At 43.0% G+C, this 23,757-nt stretch overlaps 2 protein-coding genes across 4 annotated transcripts; both read right to left on the bottom strand.

Moving 5' to 3' along the window:
• Positions 1-11,051: 11,051 nt before the first annotated feature.
• On the bottom strand, positions 11,052-21,105 carry SAAL1 (serum amyloid A like 1). 3 transcript variants are annotated; one of them, XM_084207748.1, is made up of 13 exons: positions 20,975-21,105; positions 20,591-20,704; positions 19,477-19,560; positions 17,658-17,737; positions 17,223-17,282; positions 16,854-16,969; positions 15,565-15,748; positions 15,221-15,303; positions 14,888-15,076; positions 13,860-14,056; positions 13,250-13,342; positions 12,565-12,661; positions 11,052-11,625 (listed from the first exon to the last, which is right to left on the bottom strand). In XM_084207748.1, exons 1-12 carry the CDS (start codon positions 21,089-21,091, stop codon positions 12,569-12,571), a joined length of 1,410 nt encoding a protein of 469 aa, XP_084063874.1. In that variant the 5' UTR covers positions 21,092-21,105; the 3' UTR covers positions 11,052-11,625; positions 12,565-12,568. The 3 variants fall into 3 exon arrangements, with proteins under 3 accessions (XP_084063874.1, XP_084063873.1, XP_084063875.1); XM_084207747.1 differs by having other exon boundaries at positions 11,052-12,661; XM_084207749.1 differs by lacking the exons at positions 20,591-20,704; positions 20,975-21,105 and adding an exon at positions 20,262-20,577 and having other exon boundaries at positions 11,052-12,661.
• Positions 21,106-21,443: 338 nt separating this feature from the next.
• LOC311155050 (serum amyloid A protein-like) lies at positions 21,444-23,390 on the bottom strand. Its single transcript, XM_084207955.1, has 4 exons — positions 23,237-23,390; positions 22,777-22,920; positions 22,306-22,444; positions 21,444-21,890 (listed from the first exon to the last, which is right to left on the bottom strand). Exons 2-4 carry the CDS (start codon positions 22,892-22,894, stop codon positions 21,749-21,751), a joined length of 399 nt encoding a protein of 132 aa, XP_084064081.1. The 5' UTR covers positions 22,895-22,920; positions 23,237-23,390; the 3' UTR covers positions 21,444-21,748.
• Between the last annotated feature and the right edge of the window lie 367 nt (positions 23,391-23,757).

Genomic DNA, 23,757 nt, shown 5'->3' with positions numbered 1-23,757 from the left:
CGAAGAGAGCAGTATGGCACAGCAGTCAGGTATGGAGACAACACAAACAGGGCAGCAAAATGCACAGGAACCACCCTGCTCATCCTGGCAGGAGGGGGCACAAGCAAACACTGACCCAGAAAAGGTCTGAAATGTGACCTCGTTTGTCTGCAGGAGCACCGAGGCAAAGAGAGGCCAAACATTTTCAGTGGGATGTCAGAAATCTACACAAACCCTGAGGTGGGAAGGAACTGTGAAGGAAAACAGGGGCATCAAAACCATAGGGAGAGAGGCCTCCCCTTATGGCACAGGAGATAAGGCAATACAGTGATTGATTTTTCTCTAAAGCCTGCAGGAGTTTCATCACATATAGCCTCTCATGCACACAAAGCTCCCCAGACAGGTAATCAGCACCTGAGGATGGAGCACAGGTCTGACCCTGCTCTAAAGGGGGTCAAGCTGATCATGCTCTGCAGGACAGAGCTTTGCCATGTGCAGCTGCCACAAAACCTCTCTCACTGGCACAGAGCAACCATGGCATGTGAAGGCTACCAGAGCGGCTTTCACTTACACTTTCCCTCCTAATTCCTCATGAAAGGAACTCTCCTCACTCAGATCCAAGTGACAGGGTGGTGTCAGACTGAAGTCACTGGACTTTTCTGGAGTAGCTCCAGGAACATCAAGCAGCTCCAGAAGAGACCACGAGTCTATTCCTCCTTCCCATCTGCTAGCTCAGAGGTGACTCCACTCTAGTTTCAGAGTTTCTCTTTTGTTCTTCCAAGCAGAAACTTGACAGCAGAGTTTGCAATCAAACAGTGGTTCTGACACTTAGGGGTACACATTTGTAGAGAAATGCTCTGAAGATTTTGAGGCTGAGAAGTATTAAAACCAAACTGTCACCTGCAGGTCTTCCCCTCCCTAGAAAGCCCCACAGTAAAGGGACCCTTTTTGCTCTCTGAAACAAACAGTATACACCTTTTGCCCTACCTCTCCTCTTCTTAACACTCTGAGAAAGTTTGGCACATCTTTCCAGACATTGGCACAAATCTTGTATTTACCAACACTCTGAGGAAGCTGGTCTGGGAGGGGAAAATAAAGGTGGAAAAAAAGAAAAAATAATGTAGTACAGGGGTTCCACTCTAGGGGAGAGACAGAGTCAGAGGATGATTTTGTTGAACTGGCCAGGCAATAACATGGAAAAGCAGGTTGAGAATGTTCTGTAAGAATATTAATCTTCTGCTGAAATGTAAGATTATCTACCTGAATGCAGCAAGGCTGAAGGAGAGAATCAGTCAGCCCTAAAGTCTTCTCAATCCCATCAAGGTTATCAGTGGGAATTACCTGATCTCCCCATGTGATAGGAGAAAGTGCTCTAATCTCCAACAAGGCAATTTCACAACATCACTTCTGAGGTATAAACCCTCTTGGATTTTTTTTGGCCCAGGCATCTGCCTTTCCAAGCAGGACCATTTGTCTGAGGCAAAGAGGTCACTTGAAACTTTTCCAGAAAAAGGTATGAAGTGGTAACTCCCTGAACAAAACAGGTTTAATACGACTTAGTACCAAGTCTGCTCTAATCATAATTACTTTCTCCAGAGCACACAACTGAAAATTCTAATCACAGCCCTCTGCCTTTCTGTTAATTAACTGCTGCAGACAAGTTATGCCTTAAGAATCTCATGGCACTTAGAAAAGCGCTGTGGAAGTTACAGGGAAGAGTGAAAGTGAAGGCCTATGCACAGTTTGCTTTCCAGTACAGGTTTTATGGATCTTCCTCATATTCTGATTGAATTTTTTCAGTGCTCTTTTATACTGATGTCCAAAAAATTGCTGGTCTGAAAATCTGGCTCGTTTTTTCCTACTGATTTTTAATATTTATAAAGCATTTATTGTCACAACACCCAAGCAGCAGCATTCACTCCCAATCACTTTCTAACCTTCATTCTCTCAACCTTTGATTTCTCTCTCCTAAATGAGGTAACCTGTCATCGTGGCATTTACTTAAATGCAGGGAGTCAAAAAGCTCCAAATCTGAAGCTTTTCAAATTTTCAAAGAAATGTATGGATCTGAAATCTTGAAGTCTTTCTACAGAGAATTCTTCCATTTTCTCCCTCCTTCTGTGAACCACAGTTCTCCCAACAAACACTTTCCAGAGCAGTTCACCCAGCCTTTCACCAACATGAGGCTGTGACAGTGTCACACCCTGAACTCAGAGTAGCCTCTGAGAAATGCCTGGATGTCTCAGTCCCTGAGAAGGGAACCACATCTCTATGAGGATGGCTTAGCAAGCAGTTAACAATTCATGCCACTGAATAGTTGTTGATTAATAAAGCATTTCATTCATAACCAGTTAATATGTGACAAAAAGAAAAGGGGGGTTTCAATTATGCAAGTATTTATAACATTTACAAATATCTTCTCCAATGAAAAGTGCAAGAACCAATGAGGTAAATTACCCTCTCATCGTGTCTCAGCCAGCTGTAGTATCAATAGCCTTCAAGCACACTTATTTTGAAAAGCCAGAGCTGCTGTGTAAACCTACTGAAGCACAGCCAGCCAACAGACCATGCACTGTTTGGTTATTTGCTTTGGACTGTTTAAAGAAGCAATATTAGCCTTTTCATCTGAGGCAGGAAATATTTTTCATTTCATAAAAGCTAAATAAAATCACAAATGACATGAATTACTTGCTGCTCTGAGCAAATAAGGTGTAGTTTTTCCTGACAACACCTTTGTAAACTCTTTACAAAAAGTTAGATGGTGCTGTGACAATGGACAAACCAGGCTCTGATTTGTTTTCTCTAGGGAAAATAATATCACAAAATTAATGTCAATCAGCTACATTTCAAACCAAAGTGTAGTCTAGCTGGGAAGCAAAGCCCTGAAAGAGCTCTTTGCTCCAGTTACTCTGGAGTTACTGGGTACAGAAGTGCCAATTACAACTTCCTTTTATTTCCTTATCTGTTCAGGGTTGGTCAAGTCACCTCAAGTTAAACGTGGTCCCCCACCAGCCAGCAGGGGTTCCCTGTGTTACTGGAGCAAACAGGATTCAGTCCAGCCAGAACCATCAACCAGGCATGGGGAAAACCAAGTGGAAAAGCTGATCTACACACTGCCTGGAAATGCAGCGCAGCCTGGAGAGGACAAGGGAATACTGCAGGGAGCCTTGCAGATGCTGCTCTGCTCAGGCTGCCACACCAACCCCTGTAGCTCAGGCAGGGCTGGAGGGGAGGCTCCCAGCTGGTTTCACAGCAGGCTGAGCCAGGTCACAACTCTGCACTGCACCAGTCCTGGCCTCAGCTCCAGAGCCTGGCAAGGGTGGGGAGGCTGAAAAGCTGCTCAGTGCTGATGGGACAAGTGCAAAATGCCCAACCTGAAAATGAAAGACAAAGCATCCAAAAAGAGAAGAGTGTGCCAGAGCTTAAGGCACCCTCAGCCACCACCACTGAAAACAGCCCCTCATGGCATTCAGGGATTACTTCTGACCAGGTACTGATACTTTTCCATCCCTTAAGCACAAGTTATAGTAGAAGCAGACTCCATTCATTGAGGAACCACCCTGGTACCATTATTTCTACTACATTATCATTACAAAACCTCAGGAATTATCCAGTGCTTTCACATCACAAACAAGCACAAAGCAAAATAGTCAAATGCATAAATAAGGCTGCTGATAAGAGCAGTCACAGTGTTTGTTAACCTCAGCCTGTTGGCCTAATTAGTAGAACAGCAGCATATGTGTATTCAGAGTGTGGTGGAGAAGTGAACAAAGGGGAAAGCTTTGTCCTCACTAATGATATGAGTAAGCAGAGCTCAGAAAGCAATTCAGCAGACTTTGATCCACTCAGGAAAGAGAACAAGAGCTCTCCAGGTACTTCTGACACAGCCTCACCACGGGCTTGGACCAGTAACCAGCCTCTGCTGTATTCACATTCGTTTAGGAAGCATATCCAATGTTAGATTTGCTGAATGTAAGAGCAGGCAGACTGTATGCCATGTGTTTCACACACCCTAAACAAGCCAGGCCAAGGGAAATCAAGAGATGACCCCAAGGCCCAAACAGTCACAGAAGAAATTAGGTTTGCCTGTTACAGCAGGTGTTTGTGTTTCACCCCCACGCTGAAGATGATCTGCCATTCTGAAACAGAGGCCATGGTCAGGTTGTTCATTCCTAGCCAGTCTGTTAAAGTCCCTCAGGGCTTCACACCAAAGTGAGCTCAGAGGATCAACCATTCTCTGTTCACACATTTCAGATGCCCCCTTATCCACTGAAGTCCTGAAATCACACAGGAAACAGGTGACAGAGGGCAGCCTCTGGTCTAGACACTGGCCATTGACCAGTGTGAACAACATAAATTAAATCACAGTCACTTTTTGCTCCAGGGATAGAAACCAGCAATGTAAACCCATCAATTCACAGCAGCAACTTTAAACACACTGGCAATTGTAAAATGTCCAGCCTCAGAGCTGTGAAACACATCATCATTTCCAAGACCAGCAAAAGCTGTTCATCTTGCTGTGTTCTCATGACAGATATTTTTTCCCCTCTGAATTTCTTTTATCTTATTAGATTTTAGTTCCCATTATAGTTAGGACAATTTTGTATTGGGGCAAAATTAATTAATTTGGATCAAAGTAAGGCTCCTTGAAATGTAACACTAATGAGTCTCATCTGCCTGATTAGAAAGCTTTGCTTTTAGGGACAGTAGGTACAAAATTTTATTTCAGAGAAATAAACATTATAAGATTATTTAAGGTTGAAAGCATTAGCTAAATAGTAACCAGGATCATGGATAAAAGATTAGGGTGGCAAACTGTGAGCAGACTTACAACTGACAAGAGGATGCAGCTAGACCAAAACAGGCTAATGAGGATTTGTCAAAGAGGTGCAAGCAGAGCTCAGTGCAATTCACAACTATATATTTACTAAACTGACACTGTGCCTCCCATCTAGTCACAATTCTTTTCACCTATTCACATGCTAGTAGGGACTAAATGGAAAAGAGTTACAGATTGGAAAAGACAGTAGCAATTTCTAGAAGGAAAAGATGGGAAAAATGTTCATTTTGGATGAGTCAAACTAATCTTTAATATCTAGCAAACTACATGGACAAAATATTTGCTTATTTTAAAATCTAATTTTAGTCAAGAACAAGTTGTGTTAATCAATGTTGGCTTTGATTGGTGTGAGAACTACTCCAGAGAACAAAGGGAGTTAAATAGATCAGGTATTTCTCATTTTTATTAGGCTTCATCCCATCCACTTTCTCTTACCCCATTACTACAAACAGTTAAAAAAATACAATCTAGATTTAACTTCCCAAAAGACAGGGGCAAATTTACCTGAAAAACCACATGGTAAACTGAGTTATCAGAGATTTTCTGGTAAATTTAGCATGGCACACCATAAATGACATCTGCACAGCCACACGCTGGGTCACTTGTGAACAGCAAACACGTGACAAGCACATGCAGTAGAATATAAGGGAGCTGCCTTCCCCAAAGTGACATCTCCCTCCACAAACCTCTGCTGCACAGACACAAGGCTAGGAATGAAGATGTGGTGCTTGGAGAGGGCAGGTCCCAGCTGCTGGCAGAAACAGCTCCGTGTGAGAGGAGGCAGGAAGCCCACAACTGGTCAAGGATATGTTTTACACAATGCCTGTGGCCAAAGAAACCACTGTAAATTTGTGAGTGTGCTCTGCAAGGCACCCAGGCAGGTGCTGAGCAGCACAACTGCACAGGCACCACCTCTGGCTGGTGGAAAACCATCCAGGCCTGCAGAGGAATCACACCAGGGCGCCCAGGGCTTGCACAGCTTTAGGCAGTTACACACAAAAAGCCTTTGGATAAACCAAGAGCTGAATTAAACCCTCTTCTACCTCTTTCCTCTGTTTTGATAAGGTTTCAATCAAACATTACCACATTTTGTCAAAATTACCTTGACCTGCAGCAGGCAACACTGAAACCTTGACATTTTTATCCTTTTGCAACCTTACACTGGAAATCAAATTTTAAAAAACTCATTTCAAGCACCCACGTGTCCACTTCTCCTGATGTCATGCACACTGCACCTGTGCATAATATTCCTCCTGCCAGCCTTCTGCATTAAGTCAACAACAACAACAACAACAAAGACCACTGTGCCTGTTATTCATAAGCTTTTTGTTATCTCACAGAAGACGCAAAAGGGCCCAGAGCATGTGCAGGAAGGAAAGACCTTTGTTTAATTTAATTATATTTACTTCTTTCAAGTCTAAGTAAACTCAGGGATCAGCAGATCAGAACTGATTAATTAAATCATGACAGCATTTCCTTTACCCTGTGTGGGCAATCTCATCATGCAGTGTCACATTCAGCAGGTTCTTCCAACAAAGCCCCCTCAACCTTCACACTGCGGACAAGAAAAAAGTTTGCCTCCCAGGTGACACTGCAGAATTAAGAGCTCTTCTAATGCAAAAGCTGACAGCTGTGGAGTAGCACTGTGGTTATTTTCAATACTTCCATTGTGAAGGTTGACTCCTGATCTGTTGGTTAAAGCTACTGATGAAGCTGCAATAAAAGATCTGGTTTTGATCTTTATGTTCATCACTGAGTGCTGGACAAGAGGGAATCGAGCAGGGTGGGCTCAAAAGCACATGTGCACAGACACACTGCTGGGTGCTGTCCTCATCCACCTGCTCTGCTGGCCAGAAAGGCTGGAGAAGCAGAAAAGCTGCAAGAAGTTTGCCTCTCAGAGTTATCCCTGACTGCTCTTGCTTGTGTCCATAAGCACGACCAACCCTTATCCAGAATAGCTCAATGCCTGTATCTTCTTTTAAAACTTGTGAGAACCTCTCCAATAAGGCAAGAAGGAAAAGGACAAACCTTCCCTTCATTTGGGCTTGGGACTCTCCCATGAGAGCAGCTCACACTACCCAGCCAGTACACTCAAGTCTCTCAAAGACTTTCCTTGAACCTACACCGTTTTTCAGCTCATAGGCAATTTCCTGTGCTTCTTTTTGTCTACTCATAAATGTCTTCTATCTACTAACCTCACAAAACCAGACTCCTCCCTTGCTCTTCCATGTTTTCTCCATTCAGTTTTCTCTTTACTTACTATTCCAGTCTTTTCTTTTCTTTACTGCTCTTCCTTCCATTTGCCCATTGTTATGGCTTCATCCCAAATGACAAAATTGAGTCATTTTGCAGGTTTTTTCATTCCCATCTAATCTGAAATTTGTCCCTCTTTTCTACTTTCTTAACTAATTAAATCAAAATCTTTACTAATCAGGCTGGCATAAACTCAAAATGTCTTCCCATGGGTCCTGTGTCCAGCCTTCCTACCTGACTAATGATGAAACTCTCTGATGTTGAATAAAAGAGTTTGTGCACTACAAAGAAATTTTAATGGAAAATGAAACCTTCTGACATCACTGGCTAATTATAATGCAGCACTGTGGTTGTATTGCAGGGCAGGATAAAAGTGTGCATCTATTTCCTGCATATTTCAATATTCTCCTATTGACAGAAGATAGGGAGACTGGTCGACTACTGGAGGCCAGGAAATTATTTTTCTGATTTCACTGGAATAATTGACAAAAGCATTTCCTTTCTATGTAAGGTTAACAGATGGCTTGTTAAAGTTACATCTTCTTTAAACAGAGCTGTCACCAAAAATTATATACATGACAACAAAAATAATATTGATACAAACTCACTGCAAAATTAAAATGAAGTTTGCATAACCTGAAGCACAGAATAAATAACTGCCACTATTGCAACACAGAATACCAAGGTGCATCTGCTTTTCTAAGATTTCCTTGGAAACTGGATGAAGGGACATAAATTGGGGAAGTGTCAACACAGGCTTAAGTTACCATGGGCACAAAGATGCAGGCAGTCACTGTCCCTGTGCCAGGAGCAGGCTGCTGCAGACCAGCGGGCAACACCAGCACCAACCCTGCAGGACTCTGCTTTCACAAATTGCCTCTGTCACCCTCAAGATCTATGCCAAGCAAGGGCTTGCAACACCTGACTGCCTCACCTCCATCATGATTTGAGTCCCCAGTGCCTCACCCAGCCAGCAAAAAACAAGGGGGGAGAGTTGGTGAATTAAAAAAATAAATTTTTTTTAAAATCCAGCAATACTCATTAGCCCACCTGCTGTGGTTTTTAAGACCTCATGTTCACCTTAAGCTTGTCTCATTTCCATATGGTCAGGAGAAACTGCAAAGGAAATTCAGGTTTGAAAACAGAAAATGTAATCAGTGTTAGACTTTCGATAGGTGAGTGCACACCAGCTATTCCACCTGGACAGATCTAACATGCTAACATAATTACTGATATGCAATACCTTTCTCCTTCACTTATTATTTATCCTCTTTGTCAGGATTCTTCCAGGCTTTTCCCTATTTGCCTTCTCTCTCCAGTATCTCTTAATCTTTTTCTTCCTCTACTACTACTGTCTTCTCTTCACAGCCTCCTACCACTGTTACCTTTTCTTTGTGAGCTCTTTCTCAGTAGCCTTTGTATGAAATTCAGCTCTCAGACTTTACTGAGCCATCACTAAGACCTGCAGCTCACATGCAATGACCTGAGAGAAAGAGAAATTGAGCCCCACTGGGTTTTCCCTGTGTTCATTCATTTTCTCCACAGTAACAACTCAAGCAAACCTGTTCTCTTACCCATCTTAGATGTCAGCTCCTTGCATTGTAACACCTGGTTTCTTTTTGCAAAAGTGAATCAGGGAGGGAAACAAAAGGAGGTGTAGGAGCAGTATTTTCCATTGCAAACCTCAGTGGGTAGCTGTTGGCAATAACCTGGTTTGTTTTGCCATGCTGGTGATGTCAGGTTCGCTCAGCTCACGCTCTGTTGGCTCTGACTGAGGGCCTTCACTCACTGCGGGGCTGAGGCACGTGGCTGCCTGGGCTTGCCTTCACATGAAGGGCTTTTGGGAAGTTGTATAACAGCACAGCAGACTGGTCCTTGCCCCAGGTGTAGCAGGATCTTCCTTTCTTACTGACTTTGGCAGAGCACGTGAATTTCATCATCATCGCCAACAAAATGAAAAGTAAATGGCGAGCACTAAAAAGGGAGATTTGATTTTGAGGGGGAAATAAAAGGATACATTAGGGAGCTGCTGTGACCAAAAGATTCTGCTCTAGAAAAGAAAATTGCAAATTTTTCGGGGAAAAATAAAAGAAAGACTGCTGGTTTTGTAACTCCCTGTAGTAGCCAAAATAAGGGTAGTGAGAAAGAACACAGATTTTCCAGGCCAGAAAAAAAATCACAGTAACACCTCCATACCTTTTAATGCCAATATAATAAACGATGAAGATACTTCACTTAGAAATAAAGACTTTATCTTATTCTTTCTTTTGGAATGCAGCTTAGTTTCAGCGACAGGTGTTTATAACTGGGCAGTTTCATCTTACAAGGGATTCACCACAGCACTCAGACAAAATATGAACTAAAATAGTAGTGACAGAAAATTAAGCAAGCAGAGTGGCATGGATATGGAGAAGCACAGAAGAGAGCTTTTTAGATTTCATGGTTTAGTCTAACAGAAAGAACAAATCTGCATCATGAATATTGGGCAAGGATTAGGATATCAGCAACCACCTCCTTGCACTGCCAAAGGAGCAGATAAAGCATTCCAATGGCACTGTTTTTTTTCCCACATCCCAAATTTCTTTGGTTTTGTGGTGCTTTGTCCCACCAGGAAAAAGTTACAATGTGGGATAAGGATATCACATGTCCATAAAAAGAATGTTAGAATCCTGTCTTTGAATACAAATTATTATACGGATCTATTAAGACTAAGTTAAAATAAGGCCTTCCAGTCTGCTTTCTGCCTCAATTTTCTATGACTGCTCTTATGCCACAAGTCACATCCAGCCCTGTCCAAGCAGGATTGAGTTCCTGCTGCTTTAGTTCAATGATTCAGGTACCCACTTTTGTTCAGAGCTCTGCACAAAGCAGCGACAAGTACTTCTCATTTCTCCCCAAAGGAGGATGTTCTGGAGTTAATCAGATCTTTGGTCTGGAAGAAAGCTGCTCACCTGCCTGTAGGCAGACAGCCATGCTGAATCAACTGGCCTAGAGAGCTCAGGCTTGCCAGTGGGTGTCAAAATTCCCTCTAGGAGAGGGAATTAAAAAAAATACCAAATTCAAAACCCAAACACCTCCCTGCCCCTCCCTAGGAAAAGCCCAACCCCACCAAACCCCCAGACACACGCTGCTCATGAAGCACAGGCCAAGGGAGGTCCCTGCTGGCAGGATGATGAAACACACGTGCACAAGTTCCAAACCCATCATCCACCTACCCCCAAAATAATTTCTTCCCTCTCTGAAGCCCACGAACACAGCACAGTTACCTTGCATTCACCCTGGCACCAGCCTCACTCCCCAGGGCACAAGGGCTGGGCAAAGGGGGAATCCCAATCTCCAATTCACCGTGGTCACCAAGGATGAAAATTCCCAGCAGACCTGAATTACCATTCTGCTGAAGCAAGGCTGACTGACCGTGCCTGCAGCTCCTTCTGTTGCAGGTGAGGAGGATGGGACCCACCCGGGTTCCCACACGACATCAGTCATTTTTTCTGTCATGACAGGCACCAGATATCAGTAACACTTAACAGTTCATCAGCCAACACCGGATATTGGTGTATTGAAAAGGAGAAGAAACAAAATAAAACAACAGATCTTATCTCAGCTTTTTTTTTCTACATTGCATCACATGGCTATTGCAGAATTTCAACTAACACAAATTTCAGGAGATGCACACCAGAAATAATTCTTCACTATAAGACACTTATGATAAAGCTGGGGACAAACTAAGCTCAAAAAATGTTTATGGGATGAGACACACATTAACTTCCAGACCATAAAGATAACTATGCAAAAAAAAGCAAGAGTTAAAATAAATATTCAATGAAAGAAAACGTATTTTACAGCACACAGATATTATGAAGAGGTTTGATTTTCCTCTTACAACTGACATACTTACAAGTAACAGACACTTCCAGTAGCTCAGAAAACAAATTTAATTGACACTAGAATGAAGGAAAGCATGTAGGGATTTTTTTAAAAAAGAAGCTTTATTACAAATCTGTAGGTTTAAGAAAATATCCCAAAACTGTCAAAGTAGTATGAAAAATGGTGTCATCTGATTCACAGTCACCAGTTTTCTCCAACAAACATAGCATACAAAAATTAATATAAACCATGGCAATTCTTTTTGGCAACACAAGTCAGGTATTTGCAATTCCAAATTCCCTGCTGACAACTAAGATGCTGCTGGCAGGGGGATGATTCTGGCAGGGGGATGACTGAATTGCACTGGATTTGAAAACTGGAGGTTGGAATGGAAAGGTTATATATACATATACACATACTGTATTTACCACATGTCCAGGTAATTCTGGTAACACAACATGGCCCAGCACAACACTAAAGTCTGCAAAACCTGGAGAGCCAGGCAATGGGTGTATGTGACATTCAGTTATTCTCTATGCTCTGGTTCCCATTTGCTTTTACATCTCAAACATAATAAAGGCCAATTGTTTTCCACTCTCATTTACAGAAACAGTGAAGTTGATGTGCTGCTGTGCTGTCTCTTCAGACTCAGAACATGTCAGTTCCACTGCATGCAGACACAGGATCTAAAAATGCAATGCAGTTAAAATATCATATAATTAAAGTGGGAGTTTTAGGAGATTGTACACTGAATTTCCTGCAAGTGACCTAACACTCTAACCTCCCCCATGGAAAACATGGCATTTCTCATGCCATTCTGAGATAATTCATACAACAAATCAAGGAAAGAACTGATATGTTTCATTCCAACACTGAAGCACAGACTGCTGAAGAAAACCCCACAGGTCTGCTAGTATAGCAGGGATTGAATCCAAAGCTGCCCTGCAACTGTTAACTGTGGGCAGTTACCTGCAATGGCTGGAAGCTGCAGCACAGACCATTGGTAACAATATTCTCAAATCCTTCAACTGCACAGGGACAGACACCACAGCTCAGAGCCGCAGTGAAGATGAGGCTTCAGTAGAAGAAGCGTGAAGATTTGAAAGGAGCAGAATGAAACCTTTCTGTTACAGTACCTGCTCAAGGTATTGATATCATCTAAAAAAATCCCCAAACAACTCAATAATTTAATTTTTTTTATCAGATACTTGAGGGGGATTTCTATTGAGCCTTTTGCCAACAGCAACTTGAAAGTAACCAGCACCATGTTAAAGAACTACTCAGTGCATTTCATTCATTTTGCTGTTTCAACTTCAGCTGAAAAGCACAGAATTGAGAGTTATTTAAAGAAAACTACTCTGTAGGAGAGCAGGTAGAAATCAACAGTCTCTCATTACCAGAGCAAACAGGATGGAAGCTGCAGAAGTGATTCACAGTCATTTCTTTCCCCTTGCAGACCAGGTTAACCCCAGGTTAATCAGGGCTACCCAGAACATTTCTTAAAAGCCACCTGCTGGTAAAGAGGTTGACTCATTCTCCTGCATTTACTGAAAACTTGATTTCTGAAATGCTGTAATGAAACAGTCAAAAATCTTCATTCCAAAGAAGGAAAATATTTCATGTACATTCTTAGGTCTGAACCTTCAGGCTTGGAAAACGTTTTTCTAAATTGTCAGCAAGTGTCTGATCAGCTTCACGCAGGACTTCAAGGAAACTCTCCACCTGGAAATAAAACACACACACAAGGAGAAAAAATAAACCAAAAAAAACAATTTGCATGGAACACAGAATTCTTATACTGGCACAGGGGCTCTTTCTGTACCTTTCCAATAAGAGCAGCCAGCAGCAGCCACTGCAATGAATAATGGAAAATGCCCCACAGTAGCTGTCTTCCTCCTAAACAGCACAATTCCAATTGGTTTAAATTTTGAAATGGTACCACTTTCCTCAAACCCTTATTTTCTTGTTTAAAAGAAACACAGAAACTTTTATCGCCCAGAAAAAAGCTCCCTATTAAAAATACTTAGAATAATTATTTTATAAAAATATACAGGACAACTTTTCAGCTAGGATAAATTTTCAGACATCCATTCACATCAGCACAGTTTGGCCCTGGCATCAGCTGATGATCTCAGCAAAAGTCTGGCTGAAATGAGGCAGAACAGACAGAGGGGATAAGACTGTCTGGCAGTGGATGGTGTTTTACCTGTGCCTGAGCAATTCTGTCCTGTTTGTGGATCAGATTTGGAAAGGCCCTGCCACCCAAGGAGCACATTTTCAGCTGTGTCACAGACCTTGCCACATACTCACCGAAGCAGAATACAGAGGTAAGAGGTTCTGAAAAGCACAGGAACATGTCTGTTCATTCAGGTGTCCCTGGTGCAGTCCTTCTACAGTATTTTCCTGGAAAATCAGAAACATAACCAGCACATCATGAACAGTTGTTGAAAGAACAAACTCAAAACTGTGCACAGCATCTACAGAATGTGCTTTGTTCTTATAAAAGGGTAAAACAACTAGAATTTAAAGTTCTCAGAGAAAGCCAGACACAGCTGATGCCAAAAGGTGTGAAAGCTCACATATCACAAGTCTCTGAACCTGAATGCTTCCACAATTAAAAAGGTCCAGCTGAGAAGATGAGATTATATATTGACAGTATTTCCTTTTCTTAAATAAACTGACTTTCATTCAAAAGGAAGGGCAACATATATCTACAGAATTTATCATACAGAATCTTGGCACACACCTCAGAAAACTTGTGTCCCTCCCATCTCCCACACATGTTGCTACTTCTGGTTGATTCTCTAATGAATTCCCAGTAAGCAACTGCACTTGCACAGAAAAATGTCCACATTAATATTAAATACTTTTTTCTTACCTACCCTGCAGAAATCCCTACTATAATGTTGTTTATTCTTACCTTGGTTAGTTCTTGAAGCATATTGGAAAGCAATTCACAGCAAATATCCTTCAAAATTTTTAAATGGAAATCTTCCTCATTTACATCAGTCCTTCCAGTCTCCTCTTGCTCAGATTCCTTGGAGTTCTCAACAGTTCTCTTCCCACAGCCCTCCATGTATTGTAAAATACGAATCAAGCTCCCAATCAGTGGCATATCTTAACACAAAATAACAAGAACAATGAACTTTAACACTGAAAACTCTTGTCCATCCTTTCAAGGCATTAGAATTTTGAAACACACCATCAGATTTTTACACAAAAGCTATAGGGATGTATATTCTGACAGTGTTTTGTTACGCGAAGACAAGTTTAAAGAAGCAAGTGGAAATGTAGTAGAAAACCTAAATAATTTTCCCTGCAAGCTGACCTGTATCTATAAAAAACTATATGCCAGTGTAAGGAACATGAGAAGGAAACTGTCTTTAGTAGTACCCAGTGAGGGCAGTATGTAAATTTGCATCCAGATAATCCCATCTGACAAACCAAACTGCACAGCATCTTTCTGCTGCAGGTGACCCTGACTCATATTTTCAAGACAGACTTTTAATTCTAAAGATTTGTCCATGGATTGAAAAGTAAGAAATGATAGAGGGATTTAAGTAAGTGCAGAATCTCCCTCTATTAAAAAAAAATACTACATAAAAATATATGTTGTATATATTATGTATAAAATAACAATGTAATAATGTATTACTATATTTTAGCAAATATAAATTCTGAAATTTTCACTAGTTTGGAGTGAGACTGAGCAGAATCTGTAGATTCTGGTACTGTAACTCCTCAGAATTTACAGCCCACCTGGTAATTGAACTTTGGGCTTGCTGTGATTCTGAGTAACCAGAGAAGAGTCTTACTGTATGCAATGTCACTGAATTGAACCACCTTCCACACCCACATAAAGCCAACTGTGAATAAAATAAAAAAAATTTTAAAAAAAAATTTAAAAAAAAATTTAAAAAAAAAAGAACAGAAAAAAGTATGACTTGCTTTTCCTCATCCTGGTGTACTCCTGCTCTGTCTGTGAAGCAAACATAGCAGACAGCACGGACAAAATAGAGGCCAGCACAGTCTTCTGCTCCTGCACAATGATGGGTGGATCATCTGGCTGGCAAAGCTCCTGGCAAACGAGCTCATAAAGCAAACTCCAAGTCTCTTTTCCTCCATCAGGAGCCTGCACTTGAGAAAGAAAGAAAGAGAACCCACCAACCCAACAAATTTATTCCAGGTATGTGAATTCCTGTTCTCCCCAATAAATACGTGGTAATCCAGAAGTTATGGCCCCTCTTGGTCCCCGCACACGCAGCAATTCCAGGTTCTTACCAATAGCCTGGATTCCCTCATCCACTGTGGTCAGGAGCTGCAGGATATGCATATAAACATCCAGTCCTTCTGGGTTATCTGATCTACACAGAACAAACAACAAAAAGACAAAGTGCTGCTTTCTGAGCTTATGTTCTGTGTTTTGGTCACAGAGAAGCCCATCAGCAGCCACTGCCATTCCCTTTGCAAACAAACAAGTTGACTCATATCAAACCATAAGTCCAGGAAAACATATCCCAGTGATTCATCAAACTGTGCCACTAAAAGCAAGATGTTTGGGCACAGGCCTTACAAGGTTATAAGGAATCTCCCCAGCCATGAAACCAAAAAGAAATCTCCCATACCGGACTTGCTTGGCTGCTTCAAGTATACAAGGCACAATTTTAAAGTCCGGAAGTTCTTCAGGAGAATCGTCTACAGAGGGTCCCACAGAGCGACAAGTGCCATTCTTGATCCAGTTTAACATCAGTTCTTCATCCAGATCAAAGAGCTTGTCCACCACTTCACCCACTTTCACCAGCAATTCAACTGCACAAGAGACAATGTTATTGTTATTTCGACAAAACTAAAAATGAAGAGCAAAACTTAGCTCACAAAATGCTAGTATATACAAGTATTTGGAGTAAATTCAGGACTGAAATAAATTCATTTTCTTTGTGACCTACTACAAGTTGCTGTGTTTAATTTCTTTATGTGGCATGTACCAGGTAAAGAGTTTGATACTCTTTACCTGGTATTTGGATTCTTGGAAAGCCCACTGACACCTTCTACCTTGTCATGCTACATGTGAAGCAGTAACTTTATTCTGCAAAGATGCCATGTTCCTGAAAAGTCCTAACTTCTGCTTCTAAAGTAAAACTTTTCAAGATTTGTTCCTAGGTATGCAGTTTTATGCTATTCAACCACCTGATAATCTGCATTTTACTTACAAAGGCCTATTATTTCAATTGGATGGAGCAGGATTTCTGAAAATTTGCATTAAAAAAAATTATTAAAAAATTGAAAAAGCTGTATTATTAGGATTCTTGACAAATGACAACTGCTGTTACAGCTGAGTTGGATGTCAAACATAAATGCTATTCAAAATATTTTCATTTTTAGGTAGTTGGTGTGGTTTTTGCTAAATTAGTGCTAAGAGAGATTTGTGTAGCACTCTGCATAACCAAAGCCTGCACAGTATTCAGCTGCCAGGGTAACTGAACTGTTCCTCCAGTTCACATTCCACTAATACAGTAGCTTTAAAAATAGAAAATCCATATCTGATTTGAAAAAAATACATTAAATGAGGTCTTGTTTCAAGGTTCAAAAATGACATATGTATATTCCTGAATGAGGACTATGTCCTTTTTTTTTATTGTGGAAAATAACAATTTCTTCAATCTAAACATATTTTTATTCTGTCCCAGAGCTGTCTTCTTCCCCTATGAGTGCTTTTCTGATTGGTTTTATATATATGTATAAACCTGCAAAGACAGGGCCAGTTTGTTTTGGTGTCCTTTAAGCTCACGAGGTTTCCTTTATTTAAAACAAATTAACGCAACTGAAAATATTTGTATTTGAAATTGTATTTGAAAATTGTATTTGAAATCTTCTGCAAACACCCACTAAATCCCAGCTTGTTTTGGCAACTTACCATTTGTAGAGCTGGACATGATAAAGCAAAGACAGTCGTACACAGAAGGGTTTTCTCGGATCCTCTCCACCCAGACATTGGCCACCTCAGGCTGGGAGAGGCACGTTAACAACAACCTAGGCAAGAATTCCCCATTTAACAAATTAGGAGCCAGTTCACTCCTTTTATAAGTGTAAATCCAAAATAATGAGAGTGGAAACAGAAACAGGAATCTAACTCACAGCAAAGTGATTCCACAACAATGCAGAAACAATAAAAGGAAAGGATGAGAGGATAATAAAATAGTGAGCCCACTTGTCAGTTTTCTCCCCAGGCCTCAGAGCATAGCAGAACTACACTAATGATGCATTAATTTCTGAGATGTCCTACCTGCTTGTTTCCAGAAGAGTTGGGGAGTCTGAATCACACAAACGTTGCAGTAACACTTGGCTTTAAGGAAAAAATGCAGGGGAAAAAAAGTTAATAAAATCCATCTTTATTTCTAAAAAAAGTATAAAAATATTAATTTCATAACTGCAGCCATGTTCTGAGATTAATACCAGATTCTCCTAACTGTGCATGCACTTCCCATGTCTCAAGACCACCAAGCTTAAAAACTAATTTGACTAGTGATTAAAAATCCCCCAAAATAGTGGTCTGTGTCCGTTCTTCCTTTTCTGAACACTTCCACACAAACATGGCCAGCCAAAAAGTATGAATGAAGATGAGACTGGGCAGGCAAGCTTAGATCTTTCTCTATCATGAATTTCCCGATTGTGACAGACAAGCAGTACCTGTTCATGTACAAAGCACACAGACACTTACCCAAGATTCTCATCTTTGCTAATGGACATGCAGATGTCCTGGAAACAGGCCATATTCCCTAATATTCCCACACAGATTTCCTGGAAAGTCAAAACACAGTGTAATGAGACAACTGCAAGTCCACAATTTCACTTCCAGAGCCATAAGACAAAAGTAAGAGAGGTTCAAAGACATTTTCTAGTTTGACTTCCAAGCTTGTATGACCTGCTGATTTCATGACAAAGATACAACATTTTCCACAGATTCCATACAAATTTTTCTGTTCTATCAGACTAGCCTAAAATACACTCAGGTACTATGCAGATATTTAGGTACTCCATAAAAGTAAATGTATCTTGAAATCAGCTCTGCTTGCATATTCTTTGTGTACTGTTTTGAAGCTAATTTGACAGCCCTGTTATTAAAGTAAAAAGGAGTCCTAAAACAAATACATCACTACATAAACGTGAACTCTCATGATATTCACTTGCTCACAAAAGAAAGAGATCTTAATACAAGCTTCCAGCAAATTTTCTGATTAAAGAGATATAAAATAAAATTAAATTAAAAAATACATAAAATAAAATAAAATAAATTAAAATAAAATAAAATAAAATAAAATAAAATAAAATAAAATAAAATAAAATAAAATAAAATAAAATAAAATAAAATAAAATAAAATAAAATAAAAACAAACCCCAAATCAATGCATCCCATTAGGATATTCATGCCAAGATAATCATTAAGAGGATGCACGCTTATGTAAAGGGGACCATGAGAGCTCTGAAACACCTGCAGGTGACTGGTGCTAAAAGAAAGTGAGTCATTAGTTTGCAGCAATCTAAAGTCAGAAATCAACTCTCTCCACTAAGGTTGTCTTCTTAATTATGAACATTCTATAACCTCTGCTAAATTACAGCAGGCACTCCAGCAAACACTGTTTCATGATAGTAGCTGTGACAGCCAATTTGCACTCACTCACTAATTTGGGTTGTACTTTCCAAAGAAAAAGTACTAAACTTTCAAAGCTCTATTTGTCTCTACTGATCTCCTGGAGTAAAGCATCTGGTAACTTCTGAGAAAGAGGATTTACATCAACACTGAATACCTTTGAAAATCCTATTTTGAGGCCTGCAGTGCACTGTGTAGCACAAGCTGGAAATCAGTGACAACAAAACAAGTGGAAAATTAAAAAAAAAAAAAAAAAAGTATTGGCATCTTAACAATTCCAAAGATTACTTTCTGTAATCTTTTTTTTTTGTTTGTTTGTTTATTTCTCAATATCTTGTTCTGATTTGATCAGTAATAAATTAATTTCCCCAAGTGGAGTCTGTTTTGCCCATAACAAATCACAGCAACTGGTGAGTGATCTCTCCCTGCCCTGACCCATGAGCCTTTTGTTGTATTTTCTCTCCCCTGTCCAGCTGAGGAGGGGAGTGACAGAGCAGCTTTGGTGGGCACCAGCCACACTTCTGCAGGTCTGACTAAACAAATTCGTGGCCATCTCTGTTCAGTAATCATGAAACAAATCAAAAGGAAAAAATGCCAGACTGCTGGTTTTATAACAGGTCTTATAACTGTTTGATAAACTCAGTCCTTTGTCAGAGTATCTAGATGAGGATGTGTGAGCACACAGCAAAATTCTTCAGCACCACCAAAATTCTTACTGATGAGACCATGTTAAAAACAGAGTGAAAAAGCATTTTACAATTTGATTTTATGTTTTCTTCTGGTTCTCCTTATACATTATACGTGCAATGGGAGAAGGGAAATAAATGTAAAAGCATGTACAGAGCTATTGCTGTTAACACAGGAGAGCTCTTTGACAGCTCATACTTACAGTTAGGCGAGGGCACTTGGACTTGGCAAAAACTCCCATGAATATATCGGGGGCATTGAACTCCTGAAGGAATAAAGCAACATCCTGTGGAGAAAGTGAATGGAGAAGTAACTGGACCTCTGCAATTTCCAAATGCAAAATCAAATGTGCTCCCACAGCACTGGATCAAAGAGATGACAAACTCACTACAAGGAATTTGTTATCTGCCAACAGTTAATATCAATAATCTTTGTTTTTCAATGAGAGAAGGCCAGCAAGCCCCTCTGGTGATTCAGTACACCAGTGATTTGCTGTAGAATGAGTCAAAAAATCACATTTGCAAGAAAATACAAATTGCTCAAATATCTCAACAGAAACACACACTCAACCAGATTTCAGTAAATATCATGTTTTAAGGCATGACATCACCGTGTCATATAAAAAAGAAGCAAGTGAAGGGACTGCCATTAGCACTTGATCAGAGCACACAAGGGAAATCTCTTCCTCATTTTACCACATTAAAACACAAGATTAGTTGTCTGTTTGGGGATAAAGACCCATGTTCCATGTTTACTTTAAAAAATCTGAGCAACACGGTAGAGAATAAAATAATACTTAAATATATATATATATATATATATATATATATATATCAAGGGAATAAAATAATACTTAAATATATATATATAAAGAATCTGTTCCAGCATTTGAGAGTGCTGAGAAATATAGTAAGTCTTACATTGCCACTTCAAGTTTGCAGCTAAACTTTGAAAAGCTGTTTATCTATAAGAGAAATATATGCTTACCATCAGGACGTATGACAATTGCTAGAGGAAAATATGCCTGTTTAGAGACGGCATCAATACTATGCCCATAATCCAAGTGCTGAAGACACAGGCTGCGCATCCGAGTTAATTCCAGCTGCTGTCCTGCCCCTGCTCCCCTTCCCAGGGCAGGCTCCGTGGCGAGGCTGCTTAGTGCCGCCCCAGCCCAGCTGTCCTGCCTCACACCCGGGCATGGGCAGCACCTCCAGAACGAGCGAGCTGGCTGATTCCCTGCCTTCTCCCGCTGCCAGCACCATTCTGACGGGACACTCGGGGCAGACGCGCCCCGAGGTGCCGCACAAGGCTCCTACCTCGTCCATCGACATGTCCCACACCTTGCAAATGTCATTCTCCATCTCCTCGTCCAGCTCCGTCCGGGCTCCCTCGGGGCTGGCGGCGGGATCCGGCTCCGCGGGGGCGATGACCTGGGACAAGCGGGGCGGGGGAGAACGACTCGGTTGAACACCCGGCACCACCCGGGAGCCGCTTGGTCCCCGCTGGGTCCCCGCCCGGTGTTTTCCCACAGCGTCCCCGCCCGGCCCCCGGATTTGAGCCCTGTGAATCCCAGCTGTGCCCCCGGGTTTGTCCCGGCTGGTCCACGGCGTCCCCTCCGGCCCTGGCAGCGATCGCGTCGCGCCCGCCCGGCGCCGACCAACGCCGGGCCCGCCGCCCGCTCCCTGCCGGCGGCCGCGCACCTCGATGAGGCGGGTGAGGACGCTGAAGAGCCAGTGCTTGCTGTACACCGTGTTGCCCACCGCGTCCCCCTCCTCCTCCTCCCCATCGCTGCACGGCGGCGACGGATTGCGGTCCATGGCGGCCCCACAGCCGTGCGGGGACAGCGAGGCGGCGGCGCGGCCGGAGCGGCGCCCGCGGCCCCACAGCGCCCCCTGCCCACCGGCGGCCGCTGCCGCCTCCCGCGCCCGGGCCTGCGCCGGATCGCACCGGGCCCGTGCCGGGATCGCACTGGGATCGCACGGGTCCCATGACGGGATAGTGCCGGGAGCCACCCGCCCAGGCCTTCCCTCGGCGGGGAGCGGCACCCGCGCTCCCGCAGCACCCGAGGGTCCCAAGGGAGACCCTTTGGCAGCCCCGTGATGCCCCGACACCGACACGGCCGCCCCCGCAGTCCCGCGCCCCGGGAGGATGGATGCTCGCAGCGAAGGGAACAGTTCTCAGGATTCCTTTATTGTGGTGTACAAAGCGAGGTGTGACAGGAGCGGAGTACAGCACTAGTACTTGGTGTACAAAGGGAGGTGTGACAGGAGCGGAGTACAGCACTAGTACTTGGTGTACAAAGGGAGGTGTGACAGGAGCGGAGTACAGCACTAGTACTTGGTGTACAAAGGGAGGTGTGACAGGAGCGGAGTACAGCACTAGTACTTGGTGTACAAAGGGAGGTGTGACAGGAGCGGAGTACAGCACTAGTACTTGGTGTACAAAGGGAGGTGTGACAGGAGCGGAGTACAGCACTAGTACTTGCTGGGCAGCCCCTTGGGCCGGTAGCGGTTCGGGTCCCCCCCATTCCGGCCCCACTCGTTCGCCTCCTGGTCCTGACGGGTGTCTTCATCGCCTCTGCCGCTCACGTCGCTCTGCCAGCGCTCCCGGGCGTTGCTGTGGAAGGAGAAAAGGCCCCCTGAACAGACTGCATCTAACTCTGCCGTGTGTTGGTTCCCTCATTCGTGGTTTTCGTAAGGCTTCTCAAGGTGAGATGCAAGTACATGTTCAGCCTTTGTCTGAGAGCCCGCCGTGCAATCTATATCTGCTATGTCAGGAAATGAACCAGCAATGAAGGAAAGTTCCTTATCAGAAATGCAGAGAGAGGAATCTGCCTTCTCGGGCTGACAAGAAGGCTCATGGTCATGTGGCACCATTCCTATAGAGACCGGCTGCCCATATGGGAACTTCTTCCCCTCCCCTCTGCTGTCCTTCTAGCTACTGACTGCAAATAAAAAAGGACCTCTCCCTCCAGCAGGAATACCCGGATCCCTAATAACTCACCGTTAACAAGCCAAGCACACTCCATTACCTGATCACTTCCGCTGCCCAAGCACCACCAGGTCCTCTCCGGGCAGCATCATAATTCCCACGGGCGTGGAAATACTTGTCAGCACCGATGTAATTTGCCTCACGCATTTGCTTGTATGCTCTGAGCATATCCCATGCCCCTGAAGAAGGCAGAGAAACAGAGATGATGTTGACTTGAAAGAGTCACACCAGAAAGAGTCACACGCATTGTTCGGTACCACCTCAGTCAGGAGCTGAAAGGCCCAAGGAGCAGTAACAGAGTGAGACACTGCCCCACATCAGCCTTTGCACAGGGCTGTACCCACAGAAAGTGCCTGTGGGGGCTGATCAAGGCCCTCGTTCAGCAGCAAAAACCAGGGGTCTCTAATGTGGAGCTGAGGATTTCCCAGCTCAGGGCTGCACCACTGACTGCTGGTAGCTTGTGCTTGGGAAGGGGTTCCTGAGGGAAGGGCCCCTGGTAACAGCAGCTTACCTCCTGCTGCATCCCGGACAAATTTTCCAGCCTCGACGATTTTATCGACTACCTTTGGTCTGTCAGCACTCACACACAGAACAACGGAGAGCAATGCAATGCAGACCCAGAGCTTCATGGTTCCTGGCCAAGCCTGGCAGGGAGCTGGGAGACAGTGAGAGAGATGAGCAGTTCTGGAGCACCACTGAGAACCCACCACACCCCCAGCTGTGCCTGGGCTGCTGCCTCAGTGCTGAGGGCTCACCCAGGACCCCCTTTTCCCCCTGCAAGTCATGGTGCCCTCTGTGGAACCACGAGCTCCACAACAAAAGCAGGTGCACATGAGAAACCTGCATTTTAGCACTCCCTGCTGCTCCTGTCATGAGTATAAAGAAGCCCCACATGCTAAAGCATTGGTTCTGCTACCAAAATACCAGCTCAAAAGACTGCACACAGCTCACAAATTCAGAATGTCACTCACCACTGCAGTACAGCAAAGCCAAAGGAGCTGGAGATGGTCTCGTGTGCTCTCAGACTCAAAGAGGGTATTTATAACCAATTCAAACCCCTCAAAAGAGGAAACGAAAGGATACCTAGGGCAGGGAAATCCCCACCAGCTCTTCCAACACAGAAATTATTACTGGAAGCTTGTCCTTACTGAAAGTCCACAGCTCCTGTTATGCAATCTTTTAGAGAGTATATGGCACTTCTTCAGCTGTCCTTGGGACTATTTCCTCATCATAACAACCAGACTGACAAGCTGCCTTAAAGGCTGAAGAGTTCCATGTGCTTGAAGTGTTACTGGTATCTTAAGGATGATGCTTTTGTTTGGATCTTGGACTGAACAGAGCTGGCAAGGGAAGGTGCCTGACTGCACGTTGCAGCACAAGGCCAGGTCTGTGTCTGTGCACAAGGAACGTTACCAGAAGGGCTGTATGAACTGCTAAGTGAAATTCCCATGCGTGCTGGGATTGCCAGGTGGATCCCAGAGTTAATGAAATG

This window comes from Fringilla coelebs (assembly GCF_963513975.1).
Source record: "Fringilla coelebs genome assembly, chromosome: 6".
Taxonomy (NCBI): domain Eukaryota; kingdom Metazoa; phylum Chordata; class Aves; order Passeriformes; family Fringillidae; genus Fringilla; species Fringilla coelebs.
Note: the sequence above shows the minus strand (reverse complement) of the source record. Positions and strands in the feature narration are given on the sequence as shown.